Source organism: Mastomys coucha, unplaced genomic scaffold (assembly GCF_008632895.1).
Source record: "Mastomys coucha isolate ucsf_1 unplaced genomic scaffold, UCSF_Mcou_1 pScaffold18, whole genome shotgun sequence".
Taxonomy (NCBI): Eukaryota; Metazoa; Chordata; class Mammalia; order Rodentia; family Muridae; genus Mastomys; species Mastomys coucha.
This window is the reverse complement of record NW_022196900.1, coordinates 107609140-107628107: the sequence shown is the minus strand read 5'-3', so window position 1 is coordinate 107628107 and position 18968 is coordinate 107609140. Positions and strand designations below refer to the sequence as shown.

The 18968-nt window shown below is 47.2% G+C and overlaps 1 protein-coding gene across 3 annotated transcripts in view; it reads right to left on the bottom strand.

The window, feature by feature from the left end:
• Nucleotides 1-18968, bottom strand: part of Mtor (mechanistic target of rapamycin kinase) — a 118927-nt gene that overhangs the window by 21878 nt on the left and 78081 nt on the right. For all 3 annotated transcript variants that reach the window (XM_031379457.1, XM_031379459.1, XM_031379458.1), the window contains exons 31-38: nucleotides 17368-17468; nucleotides 14348-14463; nucleotides 13239-13316; nucleotides 12955-13062; nucleotides 8588-8713; nucleotides 8386-8517; nucleotides 1699-1814; nucleotides 601-718 (exon numbers count right to left, since the gene is read on the bottom strand). In XM_031379457.1, coding sequence (XP_031235317.1) covers nucleotides 601-718; nucleotides 1699-1814; nucleotides 8386-8517; nucleotides 8588-8713; nucleotides 12955-13062; nucleotides 13239-13316; nucleotides 14348-14463; nucleotides 17368-17468 — 895 coding nt within the window. The remainder of the gene's footprint in view (nucleotides 1-600; nucleotides 719-1698; nucleotides 1815-8385; nucleotides 8518-8587; nucleotides 8714-12954; nucleotides 13063-13238; nucleotides 13317-14347; nucleotides 14464-17367; nucleotides 17469-18968) is intronic.

Sequence of the window (18968 nt, the reverse complement as noted above, 5' to 3'; positions counted from 1 at the left end):
TTTTTGAGACAGGGTTTCTCAGTGTAGCCCTGGCTGGCCTTGAACTCGGAAATTCACCTGCCTCTGCCCCCCAAGTGCTGGGATTAAAGGTGTGCACCACCACTGCCCGGCTTTTGGAAAGAAATTGATGGCATTGTTATACCAAACAGCTATTACCTGGAAGCCTTTAGAAAAGGAGTTAAAAAAAGAAAAAGTATATATGCTCCCCTAAAAACACACTTCCAGGGATAGCCCCTTGAGCAGCTGGTCCATCAGCTAGCCACTTTCATACAATTTCTAATTGTTTGTCTTTTAGAAAGGTTTCCAGTAACATAATACCCTACATGTGCCTAGGATGACAGGCATCTGCAAGGTTGTCAGACATGGTGGCCCTAGAGCTACCAGAACAAGGGTGTCACGGGAAGTGTCCCTCAAGCCAAAGCCTCCATTTGCTTTTCTGCTCCTCTGAAATTCCTAAGAAAGGTTCACGTTTCTTGGGCTCCTGACAGACTCCAAGCATTCCAGGGACCTGGCTGTGACCACAGGAACCCGGGAGAACTCAAACAGGGTGCAGGTTTCTCTGTATTCTCTGGTCTGGGGCCAGCGCTGGTCCTCCCTCACCTTGTACCAGCTGCGGTCATGCTCTGTGGCGGCACTGTAGTACTGCAGCACCTTGGGGATGGTGCTCTCATTGATGCCCTGCAGGTTCAGCTGCCACTCTCCAAGTTTCAGAAAACACCTGAAAACAGAAGGGCAAGACGCCATGTTGCTCTCTCCTATCAAAGACCCCGAAGTAGAGCAGCATATCGTTGGAGTACCCTAAAGTCTCTGACAGCTGCTATGCTTTCAGGGGTGACTGATGGGTACTCAACCCTGTGAAAGGAAGGGAGAGGGCCCTGAGAAAACCTTGGAGGTGTCTTTTCTTCAGGATTTATGTCTCCGATGACAGCATAAACCAGGTACCTGGTACAGGTTGTACCTGAATGGACCCAACTACGCTTTGTGGAGGACAGTATGACTACTTTTTTTCTCACTGATTTTCTTCCTCCTGTATTCCTCCACTCCAGACAGCAGCAATGCTAATTCTACCATCTGTTGATTGCTACTCCAGGCACTGCTCTCTGTATTCTGGGCTCCTATAACACTTTACATCACCCTAGGGAATAGGTGCTCTTATTCCTTTACATGGTCAGGAAACCAGAGAACAGAGAGACTAATCTACCTAGAGTCAGAGCTGTGTACATTTTGAACTCCTATAACAAGGCACCCCGAGTCAGTGAGATGGCCCAGCAGGTAAAGGCACTTGCCACCAACTCAGATGACCTGAGTTCGATGCTTGGAACTCTTAAGACAGGAGGAGAGAACTGACCTCTGCAAGATGTCCTCTGGTCTCCACATGCATGCTGAGACTTGAGTCTGAGTGAGTGAGTGAGTGAGTGCGCGCGCGCACACACGCATGTGTGCACGCACACACACACACACACACACACAAATGTAAAATTAAAAATGAGTTTGGAAATATGGCCAGACACCAACTGGAGGCTAGCACAGGAGTGCTCCTGCTGCCAAAGCCTTGGGAAGTAAGGGGCAGAGACTGGGCAGCAGATGAGCTAATGGCTGCCTGGAATCCTTCTGTGGTAAAGTGAGCAATGCCAGCAGCAAGCTACTCTAGGAGCCATGAGTGCCTTGCAGAAGGGCTGGATGGTGGGCAGGGCTCACCTGGCCATGAGCTTATGCAGCTCCTGCTTGTGCTGCTGGTCCTCTGTGGCAATGGCGTGCTGGGCCTGCTGCTGCATGGTCTGCACAAAGTGCTGCATGTGCTGGAAGGCATCAATCTGTAGCAGGACAAAGGCACACAGAGCCACTTGGTACACTGCCCAACCTGTCAGGGCACCCAAGCCAGCACTTTCCAAAAGGAGCACCCTGGACTGCAGGGTGAGGCCCACTGCACAGAGCACAGGGCATGCTGCTGGTAGAGAGCCAGGCTATCACAGCAAAGTCATGATACTTGTTTTAGCTTTCCCCTGCCAACTCCGATTACCACTTTAGGAAGTTCTGGGAAAGCTACATGTCTGACCAACCCAAGTAACAATTCACATGAAGCCACAGAGAGCAAGTGCTTACTTCACCAACAGTGTATTCCCTTAGGGGAATCAGCTTGATAGGAACTGTTTCCAGCTAGTAAAGCTTTAGTATGTATTTAAAACACTAAGACACTTAGATGCTTCACCATGGCAAAACTATAGGTTCAGAGATCAGGTAGAACCCCAAAACTCAGGTAAAGTAAGAACAGAGAAGACCTTCATGCACCCAAGTGGTGGAGGGAAGAGACACAAGCTAGGTAGGCTGCTGTCTGAGCAGGGTGGCTTGGGAACAGAATTTACAGCATCCTCCAGCCATTAGATCTTGGATCTGACAGGAGGCAAGCAGTGAGCATCTGAGTTAGGAGCAGACAGCTGCACTGAGCAGGAGCAGTCCAGAGGCCAGATCTAGATGCTGTCCAAGCTTGCTGCATCCAGACATGCTAGTATCTTGATGCACATGGACCACAGTTTTGGGTTTTGTTTGGAGGTGCTAATGACTAAATCTGAGACTCTGTGCATGCCAGGCAAGAGCTGTTGCTATGGAGCTATAGTCCCAGCCCCAGAGCTGTTAAAGGGCTTCTAGGATAAATGGAGTGTACAAACATAAAAAGTTAAAAAAATGATACAGTCAGGGCTGGAGAGATGGCTCAGTGGTTAAGAGCACTGACTGCTCTTCCAGAGGTCCTGAGTTCAATTCCCAGCAACCACATGGTGGCTCACAACCAATTGTAATGGGATCTGACTGCAACAATGTACTCATATATATAAAATAAATAAATCTTTTTTAAAAATGACACAGTCTAGCCGGGCGGTGCTGGCGCATGCCTTTAATCCCAGCACTTGGGAGGCAGAGGCAGGCAAATTTCTGAGTTTGAGGCCAGCCTGGTCTACAGAGTAAGTTCCAGGACAGCCAGGACTACACAGAGAAACCCTATCTCAAAAAAAAAAAAAAAAAAAAAAAAAAAAAAAAAAAAAAAAAAAAGACAGTCTAAATGCACTAACAAGGGCGGGTCTATAAAAGGAGGGAAAAATCAACACACCAAGAAGCATTAGCTATTCTTATGGTAAACCTTATAAAAAGTCTCATGTTTCCCATAACAGAAGCATGCCTTGATGTGAGAATGACCTGGATGGAGAGCAAAACTCTATGGCTTAGTGGGGAGGACTAAGGCTAGATTCCTTATTTATTTATTTTTTTTATTTAAAGATTTATTTATTTATTTAATGTATACGAGTACGCTGTCATTCTCTTCAGATACACCAAAAGAAAGCATCAGATCCCATTTACAGATGGCTGTGAGCCACCATGTGGTTGCTGGGAACTGAAGTCTGGACCTCAGGAAGAGCAATCAGTGCTCTTAACCACTGAGCCATCACTCCAGCCCTACCTAGATACTTTTAAATGTAAGAAATGTAAGAAACTAAAAAAATAGTTTGCTGACCTCAAACTCACAAGATTCACCTGCCTCTCTGTTCCAAATGCTGGGATGAAAGGCAAGCAGCACCATGCCCTGCCTGAAATAGGGTTTTAAAGTCATACATGGTAGCATATGCCTCTGATCTCTGGAAGATTGAAAGTCTGAAATCAGTCTGGTCTTCAAACTACCAACAACAAAACAAAAACTTCTGGCCCTGAGCAATAATGCCCTATGAGCACCGTCCGGTGGCCATGGGCTCCACACTGACGATGTCGCTCCTTTGCCCAGGGAAGACACTGCACAGTAAGAAGGAAGACCACAGCAAGGTTGCAGACTGGAGAGATGGCTCAGTGGCTAAAAGAAGTTGTTGCTCTTGCAGAAAGCTCTTGGGTCCAGTTCCCTCAGGGGAGCTCACAATGATGTGTAATTCCAGGTCCAGAGGATCCCAACCCTCTGCTCACCTCTGTGAGCAATAGGCATACTTGTAGTGCAGATACAAACATGCAACAAGAGACATAAAATAACTAAAAGTCTGAAAATAAAAGTCTGATTGTGATGATTAGACACATGCTAAACATATGCTCTGTCCTTGAATGTCTTAGTCCATTTTAAATTCATTTATTATTTATTTATTTTGAGACAAGGTTATCTCTTTGTAGCTCTGGCTGTCTTGAAACCCACTATGTAGAACAGGCTGGCTTTGACCTCATAAAGATCTTTCTGCCTCTGCCTCCCAAGGGCTGGGATTTAAGGGAATGTACCACAACTAGCCAGCGACTTCAATTGTTTTATTTCAGTTTTAACTATGTGTATATGTGTTTCTTTGTTCTAGGTCTGTGCATCTAAGTATAGTGTTTGTGGAGGGCATCAGCTCCTCTAGAGCTGGAGTTTTAGGCACCCGAGCTGCTGGGTACTGAACTTAGGTTCTCTGGAAGAAGAGCAAGTTCTCTTAACTCATCAAATAACTGTATGTGTATGGGGTCTCTCCAGTGTGGTCTGACACATGCACACAACATGTACTGATTAAATCAGTGTCGGCGCTGTCCTCTCTGCACTGGCTCTGGCCTTCTGTACTTAACAACACGGTGCTACAAATGGCAGGGTTTCTTTATTTTGTTCTGTTGTTTTTTTTTTTTTTTTTTTTTTTTTTTTTTTTTTTTTTTTTTTTTTTTTTTTTTTTTTGAGGCAGGGTTTCTCTGTGTAGTCCTGTCTGTCCTGGAACTCACTCTGTAGACCAGGCTGGCCTCGAACTCAGAAATCCGCCTGCCTCTGCCTCCCAAGTGCTGGGATTAAAGGCGTGCGCCACCACCGCCCGGCCCAAGATTTATTTATTATATGTAGGTACACTGTAGCTGTCTTCAGACGCACCAGAAGAGGGCGTCAGATCTCATTACGGGTGGTTGTGAGCCACCATGTGGTTGCTGGGATTTGAACTCATTACCTTCCGAAGAACAGTCAGTGCTCTTCCCCACTAAGCCATCTCACCAGCCCCTATTTTGTTCTGTTTTAACATGAGAGTTTTCTATGCTTCCTCATGCTACAGTGCTCCAAAAAGTTTCAATCAGCCCAGCTATTAGTAGCACCTCTTTCACTGTCAAGACTCCTGGTTGGACGATGGGTTATATTCCTCCACTCCCTGTCCCAGTTAAAGCATCATACTGTGTATATAAACTGAAAACTCAGGTTCTGGGCCAGCAAGATAGTTCCGTGGGTAAAGACAAGTACATGCCATCAAGTCTCACCCCAGGATCCATTTGGTAGGAGAAACCCCCTGAACGCTATCCTCCACATGTGCACCACAGCATGTGCATACATACAAATGTACACAAACCTATGTTTTCAAGTCTACCCTTCTAATGTAGGAGACATCTTTTTTTTTAACTCTGTAAAGGGCCAGACCATGAGCAGTTGGCAGCCTGTATCTGTGGATTCAACCAAGTGTGCATAAGACACTCAGACGGGGCATGGTGCACCTGGAGGCAGAGGGATCAGGAATTTTAGGCCAGCGCTAGACATGGATCGAAGGATAAAGATGGTTACGCAGAGCCGGGTGACCTGAGTCTACTCCTAGAACTCACAGGGTCGAATGAAAGGACTAATTCTTGGAAGCTGCCCTGTGACTCCCACACACATAGGCACAAACACACACTACATAAACATGAGAAATAAAATAAAAAAGGAAAGAATTCAAGGTCGGTCTAGAGTACACAGTGAGACTATCACATAAATACAAAGACATATAGCATTTGTCATTGTCCTTCTGGACAACACTGACACAGAAACCAAACACTCCCCACGTATGCACGCTGACAGCCACAGACCCAAAAGCTGCTCTGGGCCTCGGACAGAGAACCTCCTCTGTAGGATGACAGCAGTGGATGCAGTCTCATGGCTTCCAAAGACACTGACAGTAAGTGACAGTTATGGGTTCTGCCTTCAGTGAGCTATTTCCACCACTGCCCCCAAGGCTCAGTGCACATTGTGCAAGAAGAGTAGGATGTAGGTAAGATAGGAACATTGGGTGAGGGCTATGGATACCATCCTGTAGATTTGACATGATATGATAATCAGCTCAGAGTAACTGTGGCTACCTGCTCTGGGTCCACGGGACTGCCCTATCAACGATTAGTTGTGGAAAGGGGAGGGGGGGTCACTCGGCCCTACTCTCTTTTTCAACTGTTGGTTTATCCAGAGCTGGTACCCCTGCCGAGCCTGTAGGCAGCAGGTGGATACATACACACATCCTAGACAGCTCCAAGCACACAGCTGCACACTGCCTTGGTTAAACTTGGTAGGTCATAAGACAGATATGAATGTGAGAGAGATCTGTGGGGGAAAGAGAGTGAACTGGGGTAGTAGGGAGAATGGGAGAAGGTAGGGGTGAGCTGGGTCATCATACATTGTATACATGTGTGAAATTATTTATAAACAAATTCAAAAGTAAGAACAAAAAACAAAAATAAATGCGGGGGGGGGGGCTTGTGGGGGAGGTTTAAGCCAGGGTCTGAGTGACAATGACAGACTGGTGAGCCATGAATGAGGACAGACACACAGACATGCCTAAAATGAGTAAGACTCTTGCTTTCTACAGACATTGCTTTCCCAGCTCCACTGTCCAGGACTGGCCTTGACAATGGATCAGCATCTTCCATGTCTCTTTGGTTTGTTTCTAAGAGGGCTACACTGTGGACTTAAATGTGACTAAGAACAAGGTGGGAGGAGGGAGTACTGAAGAGCCCGCCTGACGGGGACAACGACCTCAGCTGTCCAGTGTCCTCAAGCAGGCGGCAGCCACAGCAGAAGCTTCGAGGCCAGGGCCCAGGGCCCAGCAGCCACAGCAGAAGCTTCGAGGCCAGGGCCCAGGGCCTACATGCTATATGTCACAGACAATCCAGACAGTTTTTTCTTCTTCCTTTTTGTTGAGACAGGGTTTCTCAGTAGCCTTGGTGTCCTGTCAATTACTCTGTAGATCAGGTTGGCTTCAAACTCACAGAGATCTGTGTGCCTGAGTGCTGGGATTAAAGGCATACACCACCACTGCTGGTGGCAGTCTGCATGCTCGTGGTGGCCTTAACAAAGCCTGAACAGGACTGCTGTACTGCTATGGGGCTGCCCTATGAACAGCTGGGAAGCATGGCTGAACTCACCATCTTTCTACTCTTCAGTGTGAGAACTGAAAACATTCTAGTTACAAATTTCTATACTTCTTTAGAAATAAAGAGGGGGAAAAGTAACTTCTCCCCTTCAGTAAGTGAACTAGCAGTTATGAACGTTGTCTTGTGTCTTAGCAAGGAACACACACCCGGCTGGTGCCTTCCTGAGGGCAAGGCCTGCTAGTCCCTGCTCTGTGTTTGGAAAGGCAGAGAGAAGGACCCTGGCGATAGCACAGGGAAGGCTGGCTCAGCAGCGACAGCTTGGGCTCTCCTTGGGTGGACTCAGCACTCACTCTTGGCTTGAAGTCCAAACACATCCTTCAGGTAGGTTTCTAGATCCTGAACCTCACCAGAGTGTGTGACTTAGAAAACTCCCCATGCTACTGACAGTCTGGGCTGTGTTTATTACACTGAAATAAGTCAGTCCTTGGTTAAGGCATCTCAAAGGTCTCTGTTCTCTGCAGGAAGGCAAGTGCTTAAAGGGTACACACACATCCAGTGCCTTCTGTTCTTCTCAGTTGCCTGCAAGTATTAGGTGGGGGTTCAGGGACTGGAAACAAAAGGAATCCTCAAACAGTGCACCCTGGGAGGACAGGGCCATTGGCGAGGAGGCAAAGCCAGAGCAGTCGCTTGGCTGCTCACTTCACTCTGAGAGTCACTCAAAGTCACACTAGTCAACTATCTTAGGAGAACCATTTCAAAACTATAGTGGAGACAGAAGGCTGAGTTCTCTGTTCTTTTGAGAAGGATAATGGGGAACCCAAACAGGTATGATGTTACCTTCAAGGCCTGTGGGTTTGGAAACTGCCACCATCATCCAGAGACTGTTTCAAAAACAAAAACCAAGAGCACATCTGTGTCCCAAGGACTTGTCTGTAAACAAGAAGGAATTCTCCACTGGCTTCAGGAAAACTCCCTCCTTGTTTTAGCATTTCTCCCTGCATGCTGCTGGATTTGAGTCCAAATCGATGACAGGAAAGGAGACCAGAAGTCTGAGAAGCAAATCCAGCTGGTCTTATAAAAGCTCTAGTCTGGATTTCATGAATCTGTGACTATGTGCCAAGTGGTCAGCCTTTTCTCAAGGCCCGGGACTTTCAGATGCTAAAGACTACAAGTGTGACTTCATGCACTGGTGTCTCTACCTGGCTGTGACTCAGAAGCAGCCCAACACTGTAGGTAGGTGCTAAGGACACTGGATCCTTCTGGCAGGGAACACATCGGGTGGCCTCTGCTGGGTGGGTAGGAACATACCTTCCGAGCACTTTTCCACATGTTTTTCATGTAGGCATAGGTCACTTGAGGGTGAACTGTTGGCAGGGGATGGTCAAGTTGCCGAGATGGATCAACTCCCAAGAGCAACACTAAGGTTTTATGAGCAAGAGCCTAAAAAACAAGAGGGCAAGTTACAAACAGAACAGGGGCAGGGTACCACCCCGGTGCTGGGGTTACTCACCAGTCTTCCACTCTTGCCACACAGGCTTGCATACTTGAGCCAGGTTCTCATGTCTTCGTGAGGGCTGACCACAAGGGACCGGACCATGAGGATTTTCTGCCAGTCCTCTACAATACGCTGGCAACCCTGGAAGGTTCAGAAATGAGGGTTAGACCTGTCCTCTGCTCCACCTGAAACCTCACACCCATAGCCACATTTTCTCTGAAAAAGGGAATCACTGTGAAGTAACTGTCTTCCAGGGACTTGTCAACAATCAGAGAAGCAGAGGGTGTGGTGCCTGGAGCTGAGTCCTGGTGTGTCCAGTACTCTGTGGCTTTGAGAAAGTTACTTAACTTTTCTGACTGATCTGTGGATTAGAATGAAAATGTCATTAACTTCCCTGGACTGTGGTAATAGGTAAATTAAGTTATTTAGATTCTTTGTGGGTTGTAGATGTATTCTTTAAAAACAATGGTTTTTTGTTTTTTTATATGTTTGCAAGTACACGGGCATGTATAAGCCACAACAAACTTGTGGAGGTCAGAGGACAGTTTGTGGGAGACCATGTGGATTTTGAGGACTGAACTCAGGCATACAAACATGGCAGAAAGTACTTTTATTCCTTAAGCCATCTTGTTGTCTCCAATGTAGTGTCCGTGCGTGCATGTGTGCATGTTCAAACCCAGGCACTGTCTCTCGGCTGCTTCTCATACTTTGTTCTCTAAGGCAGGGTCTATCTCAAACCTTGAGCTGGACTGGCTGGCCACAAAACTTTGGATGCTTCTGTCTTTGTCTCCCCAGTGCTGAGATAGCTAGTGTAAGCATTCACATTATTACGTGCAGCCTTTTACAGAGGTGCTGGAGATCATGAAACGCCAGTCTTCATGATTACTTACCACGTGAATCATCTCTCCAGCTCCCAAGTACTGAATTCAAGGTCAGTGTTTTGTTTCACTTATCCTTTTGTGTTTGAGACAGGGTCTCACTCCCTGGCTGTCCTGGAACTCACTATGTAGATAGATCACATGAGGCTGGCCTTGAATTTACAGAGAATCTAAAGGGCTCTACCTTCTGGATGCTGGGATTAAAAGAATGTGCCATCATTCTGGGCTCACTCATTCCTTTTTCAATTTTTATTTTATGTGTATGGGTGTTTGCTGTGTATATATGTCTGTGTACTACATGTGTGTCCAACACCCACAGAAGCCAGAAGGGGACACTGGATCCCCTGAAACTGAGTTACAGACAGCTTCAAGCTGCTACATGGGTACTTAGAATAGAACCTGTTTCCTTTAAAAGAGTAGCCAGAGCCAACAGCTCTTAGCTGTTGAGCTGTCTCTCCAGCCAACAATGCTTTAATATTAAGTTTTAGTCTCTGGTGAAGATGATTATCACTGACCACAAATTAAACTTAAAATGTATCTTTCAAAATTCCAAAGACTAAGTGTACAATACATTTAAATAATTAAACTTTTAAATGGTGTTGTTGATAAGCTGACAATATTTACATTCCTAAAGATAGCAAGGCTGAGGCTTGCACCTTTGTAGGTAGAGTCTCTTGGTGTAGTGTCACTGGCCATCTTATATTCTCTGCTCATTTTATTATGTCTGATCAAAAACTGCATCTAGAGAAGGAAGTGGCTACAGCCGTGATAGCACATGCCTCTAACCCCACCGCTAGGGAGGCAGAGGCAGGAGGATCTTTGTGAGTTTCAGACTGGTCCTCATGGCCAGTTTCAGGATAGCCAGAGCTACATAAGAGCCTGTCTCAAAAATCAAGCATACGGGCTGGACAGATGGCTGCTCTTCAGGGGACCTAAGTTTAATCCCAAGCACCCACACAACAGCTCACAACTGTCTATAATTCCAGTTCCAGGAGATCTGACACCTTCCTGGCTTCCACAGGAACCAGACACATACATGGTGCAGACACACATGCAGACAAAACACCCATGCACACGGAATAAACAAGTAAATCTCCATTCCCCCCCAAACTGAAAGAAACATGACATAAGGAAGGAGATAATTAATTTACTTACATGTGAATTCTTTGTAATTAGAAAACCCGACAACTTAATTGTTATCCCAAAGATGATTTTCTTTGACCTTAGTGCATGTGTTCGATATGTGTGGAAGTTAGAGGACAGCTTGTGGGAGCCAGCTATTTCTCCCTTCTACCATGTACTTCCCAGGGAATCAAACTCAGGACACCAGGTTGGTGGCAAGCACCTTTACACTGAGCCATCATGCTAGCCTACACTAATTTTTGTATCAAATGACTGGTAGGTGAACCTTTCCATCCTTGCTGATAAAAAGTCACACTCAGGAAGGAAGTGTGCTCCTGGGATCTGCCACGTCCTGTGTGAATTTCACAAATCTAAAACCTAGTGACAGCGCCCTCTGGCCCCTGTATGTGACGGGGGCACATTGGGCCTGATCTGGGAACCTGAGGATAAAGCCATGAGCTATGGCCGACCTCTTCACCTGTCCAGTGGCCAACAGTGGTTCTGAGGATCTGAGATGACTCGAGCACACATGTGGCAGCTTTCCAGCTCCGCAGTTCACTGAGTGTTCTGACTGCACGCCGCCTTCCAGAGCCAAGTTTCCAGCAGGATAACTCTACTTCCAGCCTTGGCTAACCACTTCCCAGCTTACAAGGTTGACAATGATTTGGAAAGTGAGGACAAAGCACACCAAGTACTGGGTGGTGGTGGCGCACGCCTTTAATCCCAGCACTTGGGAGGCAAAGGCTGGTGAATTTCTGAGTTGGAGGCCACCTGGTCTACAGAGTGAGTTCCAGGACAGCCAGGTCTATACAGAGAAACCCTGTCTCAAAAAAACAAACAAAAAAACCCCAAAAAACAAAAAAAAACCCAAAACAACAACAACAACAACAAAAAAAGCGCAGAGTGATTGCTCTGCCTGCAAGCTGCAGTCAGCTGCCTCCCTGGAGGCTGAAGAGCACCTTACTGTGTGGAGACAGGGCTCAGGAAGGTGATGGCGACACTCTGAACCCAGGGAAGCTAGCACGAGCCTCCCCTTCCATCTAACTTCATCATGCTTCTTCCAGCTCTGTATTTCTAAATTCTTCATGCTGGAATGTCGAGATCATCAGCTCCCTAATACGGAAGCTCCACACCCAAATGCAGGCACTTAAAACCCCAGGGTGTGTACGTGAGTGGGAAGTGCTTCCTGTGTAGAATTCTTTCTGAGACAATTTTCCATCAAAACATTCACTGGGCATTTTATAATTACTAATAAAACATGTAGAAGAACTGTATGTGCTCACTTCAGAGCCATGAGTGACTGTGCCCAGTGCTCTTTCTTGTCCAGTGGAATGTGCTCTGCGCCTCCTAGACAGGAATGCATCCTGGAGTCAAAGCATTTGTCACAGCCTACTAAAAAGCTTGGATGCATAAGCCTTGATTGGTCTAGAGAGAAAGTGGGAATTAGGTGTGGATGCAGCCAAACAGAAATAGTTTAAAACTAAAGGCAGTGATTGTGACAACAGAAAGACCAGTGCTTTCCAGAGCAGAGCATGAGCACACGTGTAGTTTCCAGAGCAGTGTGTGTGCACCCATGTACTGTTTCCAGAGCAGTGTGTGCTTGAGTATGTGGTACAGGAGATGGAAGTCAGGGCCCCAGGAATGCCAGGCAAGTGCTGGGTCACTGAACCACATCCCTTTTTCTTTGCTTTTTCTTTGCTGATGATCTTTCCTTTCCCTCCAATTTTTCAAGGCCTGGGAGACAGGCTGTTCTTTCCCGGGCGCTTGAGACCCTCCCAGGTCTAGAGAAAATAGCTCCTCCATGATCAGAATGCCACACTGAAATGCTGGCAGAAGCCTTGGGAAAGCCTCTTTGAGGTCTGAACAGATGTTCTAGGATGAGACTAACCTAAAGAGCTGTCATATAAGCAGGAGTTCTGACTCAAAGCATTCAGCAACTCTGCTGAAAACACTGGATGCCTGGAGCTAGAAACTACACTTAGAGGGATGGTTCTCAACTTGATCACACTGTAAAGTCATTGGAGAGCCAGGAGAGATTTAGATCCTGGGTGTATATGGTAGCCAATGTGGTAAGTTAAGTGGCAAAGAGAGTCGCTCTCCAAGTGACTGACTACACGGTGTGGAGGTCTCAGCTGGAGTATTGAAAACCAGTGATTCTGAGGTTACAATTTCTAAATGGATGATCCTAAGTGTCACTTGCTAAACACACTTTCTTCCGTGTGTGGAAAAGCCTGACAGGAGCTGCTAACCCGTCCCTCTCTCAGAGCCACAGCTGAGGTGGTAAGCCTTTGAAGGCTCTGCTGGGCAGAGATGGCAGAGCAGAGTGGAAGCGGGGTGTGGGTGCAAGTGCCCCTGCAGGCCCTGGGGCTGTTGCCAGCTTACCTGCAGTCTCTCCCACCAGATCTGGCGGATGATCTCCCGTCGTTCAGGGACAAGTTTGTACTGGATAACCTCCTCCAGCTCAGACAGCATGTGGCAAGAAACCATGGCCTGATGGAAGCAGATCACATTCCAGCCAAATTTTCACACAAACAACCCCAGCAGAGTGAATCTGAGCCACCCTTCTGCTGACCCCAGAAACAGCTCATTCTCAGCAACCTGTTGTCCCTTGCAGCCCACTCATTAGGGCTGCACTGCTGACACCATGCAGTCGCCATAGCACTCACCCCATAGGCGCGGCTGTAGCTCTCTCCTGCCATGGCGGTCAGCTCGGCATCCAGCAGGTCCCTGGCCTTGTCAATGCACTAGGAGAGAAACCAGCAAGCTCTAGTCCTGGGCTCTGCATCACTCTAGTGATGAAGCAAAACATTCACCACAGGAGGGCGGAAAACCCACTTAATCTGGATGGCCAGAGAAGCACCTCACTCCCCAGCGTCTTCTCGAAGTCTGTGAGCGGCCCATGGCATCGGCAAGCAGAAGCTCAGCAACACTTACAAGAGTGGGTGGTGAGGAGGGAACAGAATCGCTGCACTCTTGCACACTAATGGGATGTCCTTGGGCCCTGCCTTCTTCTCATTTCCCTTGATGGGAGAACAGATTGGACATGGCAGTGGCTCCAAGGTGGGTATCAAAGAGTGCTTCTGCAATGCTCTCTATGGAAATGGGCACCTTTGTCTCTGACCTAGAAGAGCCAGGTCCTGAGTCCTGCCAAGCACAGGGATACCACAGGATTGCACTCTGCACCTTCTCTGTGCTATCACTTAAAACCTCTCTTGTGGAGTTTTTCTTTCTCTGAATGTTTCAGGCTAATTACTATGTTGGCATCTCTGAGGTACTCAGATCATTTACTGATAGTCTGGTGTCTGACAAGGTGGATACAACCATTTCATTATGCATTCTGCAAGTCAGAACAGTGTGTGCTCCCGGTATGTGCAGATCCCCACCGTGGGGATCACTGGCTCTCCCTTGGTGAAACTTAGGAGCTCCTCTCACTAGATGGAGAACTTAGGCAAGGTGTTTAAAAGGGTCGACAATGACCCAAGAAGCTACTGCCAAAGCAGTCACAATCCACACCTGCCGCTGCCTCCAGGAACACTGCAGAAGCCTAGCCTACATGCTAGTGTTCTTCTCTGTAGTGGATATACCAAGATCATTCACAGAGTTCTGAGACACGAACACGGCTGAAGTTCAATAACTAACTAACAGACACGTGCTCAGTAACCAAAAAGCCGCCCACGGTAACTGTTTTTTTCCCATTTTTTTTTTTTTTTTTTGCTGGATGGTCTGGACTCAAGCTTTCTTACCTGTTGTATGGTCTGGACTCACGCTTTCTTACCTGTTGGGCCAAGGAGAAGAGATCCTGATGCAAGGCCAGCACCGCTCTGTAAAATGCGCCATCGTGGGTGTCCCGAGGAATCATGCAGGTGTACTCCTCCATGCTGTCCCACTGACCTAGGAACACAGAATCAGGGAGGCACCTCTGAATCTTGTCATTGATATTTTCTTTTTTTTTTCCAACACAAGGTTTCTCTGTATAGCCCCGGCTGTCCTGGAACTCAGAAATCCGCCTGCCTCTGCTTCCTAAGTGCTAGGACTAAAGGCGTGCGCCACCACTGCACGGCTACTGATACTTTCATTTAGCTTGAGATACACACAGGTCAAATGGACTAGGGCCTGAAATACCTGCTGAGCCCTGCACTCTATAGTGGGGGTTCACTTAACAAAACAACATCTGTCTTCTAAGCAAGGGACTCTGCTGGTGCCCCAGGGGTATCACAAGACAAGAGGCAGGGCCTAAGGCTACCCTTCATTAACCCAGAGAACTCCTCCCACAGCTTCTCCAATAAGATACAATCACATTCTTCCCCATAAATGAGCACCTCACCGCTCAGTGAAATACTGGGAAATTACATTTTCCTCTCAACAACTGAAAATGGCCATCATACAATTAGAGGACAGGCTTTGACAAATTGTTTGCCCTTTTCACTGTGGCAGTATCATAACCACAAATATTTAAAAACAATCCATTACAGCAAAGAGATGGGCTGGGTCACTGGGCAGTGATCTCTTGTGTCATGTTAGAATGGAGAAATGGCTACACCAGGGAGAGGGATGTACTTCCCGTGGTGCTGAGCAGGCATCCAATGTCAATCCTGCCAGCACCATCTGCTGAAGAGATACCAGCCTTATTAGGTGCAAACTGCAGGGCTGCTGTTTTTACAAGGCATTTTCCAGCATTCCACTCCCAACTATTGGTTCATCTATTACCAACGCCTCTGGGCAAAAGCAGACAGCAATAGATGACTCCTTGGGAAGCAATTTGTTTTTAAAAGATGTTCGGACGAAGCCCAGGGCTTACGACAGCAAAGCACAGAAGCACTGTGACTGGGGGTAGGACACAGAGCGGGCAGTTGCCACTTTGCTCTAGGCTCTGGGGATGGTTCCCCCCACCCAGGCCCCCCGACAGGGTTTCTCTGTGTAGCCCTGGCTGTCCTGGAACTCACTCTGTAGACCAGGCTGGCCTCCCAAGTGCTGGGATTAAAGGCGTGCACCACCACTGCCTGGCTATCCGGGGAAGGTTTTACACACGCCACATTCTGTCTATTCTCTCCTGTCCCATCAAGAAATGCAGAGTTGGCAGCTAGAGGAATGGCTCAGTGGTTAAGAACTTATGAACAGAGTTTGGTTCCCAGAACCTACATTAGATGTCTCACAACCACCCCTAACTCCAGCTCCAGGAGGATCTGACCCTATGGCCTCTGCTGACACTTGCACTCACACTTATAGCTACAAACACATAGACAATTAAAAATGAACAAACAAAAAGAAAAAGAGCTGCAAGCCTCAGTTAGGGCATAGTGTCAAAAATCTACATGTCTGGGCCAGTCAGGGTGGAATGCACTCTAAATCCAGCACTGGGGAGGCAGAGGCAGTGGTGAGTTCCAGGACAGCAAGGGCCACAAGATGAACCTCTATCTAAAACATAAACAAAAAATCTTTATAACAGGCTAGAGCAGCAGGGAGTTATGGAGTGTCAGGCAGTGAGACCTGGTAAAATGTGATTGAAACGTTTGTGACTGTAGGAGAAGACGGTGGGCATGTGAGTATCAGTTATACAAATGTGGTGAAAGATCTATAAACATTAAGAAATAAGTGAGACTTCCTTCTGCCTTCCCTTCTAGCTGAGGCATGGGGATGAGCGGTGCCCTAACAAAGTACAGATCATGAGGTGAAAAGATACCCTATATAGGCAGTGGGGAACGGCCAAATTCCACCATGATGTGAAGAAATCTACTCCCTTATCCCTGTTTCCTGTCACAGGGCTTCTAAAACCCTGGGGGGGGGGGTTTCCTGTGGGCGAGACTGTCTTTTGACAAGACACTAGGTCTGCCACATACCCACACACTGCCGAGCTGCAGCAATTTCCTGAGATAAAGAGGCCACCTCTGAAGGAAGTTCCTTAGGACTCAGGATGTTCTGAAGGAGGGGTGAGGGCGGGGCGATCCATGCTGTCCCGAACCTCTGAAAACTCATCAAGTAAACAAACCCCAAAGCTCCAGGAAGTTCCTCAAACTAATCATCTACACTAGCCCCTCCCTCCCCAAGCAGTAAGATGTTCTGACACTCAAGACAAGCTGAGCTGCCTGCAAGAGATTCCAACCTGTTTAGCTATCTGCAAATTGTGCAGTGAACTTCAAGGTTCCAGCTTTCCTGAGCTGCTACCCAGCTGGGGTAGGCTTTTATAAGTTACCCCTGACCCATATTGCTCTAAGCAACGCCACAGTGGTTCACAGGACTAGACTTTGGAGGCACCCTTCTTTTGGTCTGTTCATGTCTCCCTGGAACAGTATCACAACAGCTGGCAGGGGACAGTGCACCACGGAGGGAGGCGCTTCTGTGCTGTGGACCCCACTACATCTCTATGTAGCCATCTATCTATGGTCTTCACAACAGACACAAGTGAAGTTAAGTGTTCTGGGTTCTAGGACGTGTCCTAGCACATTACGCTTATGAGGAGCTGTGGAACCCCTGATCTATAGGACGTCAGGCAGAGGCATAAGGCCAAGCCTGGCACCGTGCTGCTGGTGTCTAACATGAGTGTAGGCATAGGGGCCTGAGTCCTTGAACTGGAGGGGGTGATATCTTACCCCATCTCAATCCCAAGCTTGCTCACTGAGCTCTTTTTACCTATGCCTCAGGAGACTGTCAAAATGACAGTGAAAACAGACAGACATAGGGCGTAAGTACACTGGCACAGATGGTCTTTACAGTCTTACAGACTGTTCTCCGAGTATCACTGCAGCTCATCTTGGATAGAGTCCCCAGCTTGGCCGGATGCCCACGGGGAAGCCTTACCTAAACCCCACGCTGCTGCAGCAGCCATCCTGGCCATCTTAGCCTGGGTCTCGTCATTGACCAGAGTCCACTTTTCACAGCACTGCTGATGAAGCTGGCCCCTGGGGGATGAGAAACAAACAGTCAGGTTAGCAGAACTTTGCTCTACAACCCATGAATGCCCTTTGGGCTAGCCAGGGTCCATAGGAACTGGATGCCTTGAACTTGGGAGCCTGGAAGCAGAGAAGTGAATGGCTTGTTTCTGGTTTCTAGCGTCTAGTGTGAGTTTATTAAGCAGAATGCAGTGTCTAACTCTGTGATATAAAATATCTTCAACATCTGGTGCCTTAACAACTACTAAGTTAACTTCTGTCCTCTCAGCACAGTCTCAGGTTTTTTTATATGGCAGGTCTACAGAGAAAGCAATCTAAGAGAAACATCTGGACATTCCTTTTGAGGGCAAAGCTACAGAGAAGGCTCTTACAAGTACCACTCATGACTGACTCCAGTCTGAGATGAACTCAATCTATGCAGAAATAAGGTCCCATCAACCAGACACCGGGATGCCACTTACTCTCAGAGTGCTGCAGTTATTAAGGGTGTAGGAAAGGAATGAGAGGGTTTTAAATTTTTTTATTTTAAATTAAAGAAACAAACTGAGTATTTGTATGTGTGACTTTGTGCATGCAAGTGCAAGTGCTTGTGGGGGCCAGCAGAGGCCTGTGTGTCCTCTGAGCTGGAGGAGGCCGTGAGCACGAGCATGTGATTTGTGCTTGGGCTCGCTGGAAGACTGTTGAGCCATCTCTCCAGCTGACACAAAATTTTATGTAGCTCATGCTGGCCTTACATTTACTATGTAGTCAAGGTTGTCCTTGAAATCCTGATCCTCTTGTCTCTACCTTTCAAGTTCTGGGATTACTGGCACACACATTATGACCACCTAGTTATTGAGATATGAACAGTGCCTAAGAAATCCCATCAGGGGGCTAGAGAGACAGCTCAGTGGGTAAGAGAACTGGCTGCTCTTCCAAAGGACCCAGGTTCAGTTCTCAGCATGAACATGGTGGCTCACAACTGATCTAATGACTTCTTCTGACCTTTATGGCTAAAAGGCAAAAATGTGGTACATACATACACAGAGAGAACACTCATACACAAAAATACATTAAAATAAAAATTTAAAAGGTCCCAAAATACAAAAAGAATAGAACTGCATCAAGAATAGTGATTTCCATTTTGTTGAGACAGGATCCCACTTTGTAGCTGAAGCAGACCTACAACTCACTATGTAGCCCAGGATGTCCTCAAACTTGAGACAATTCTCTTGCTCCAGCCTCTCAATGATCACAGGTGTAAGTCACCATGCCTGACAAGAAGAGAAACTTCCTTTGGCCAGTTAAGAATGTGCCCTTAGGGCCTGCAGTGTGGCTCAGAAGTAACTTGCTGGCAAGAGTGTAAGGTCCTAGGCTCAAACCCCAGCCAAAAAGAGAACGAGTGAGCAAGAGAGAAAACACAGAACTGCTGCCTCCACATCCCATGTCTGCACTGTGCGAGGGCACAGAACTGTGTGAGGGCAAGCCTTGCTCTCACAGGAGCTTTACGATACAGCTAGGAGTCTCTTC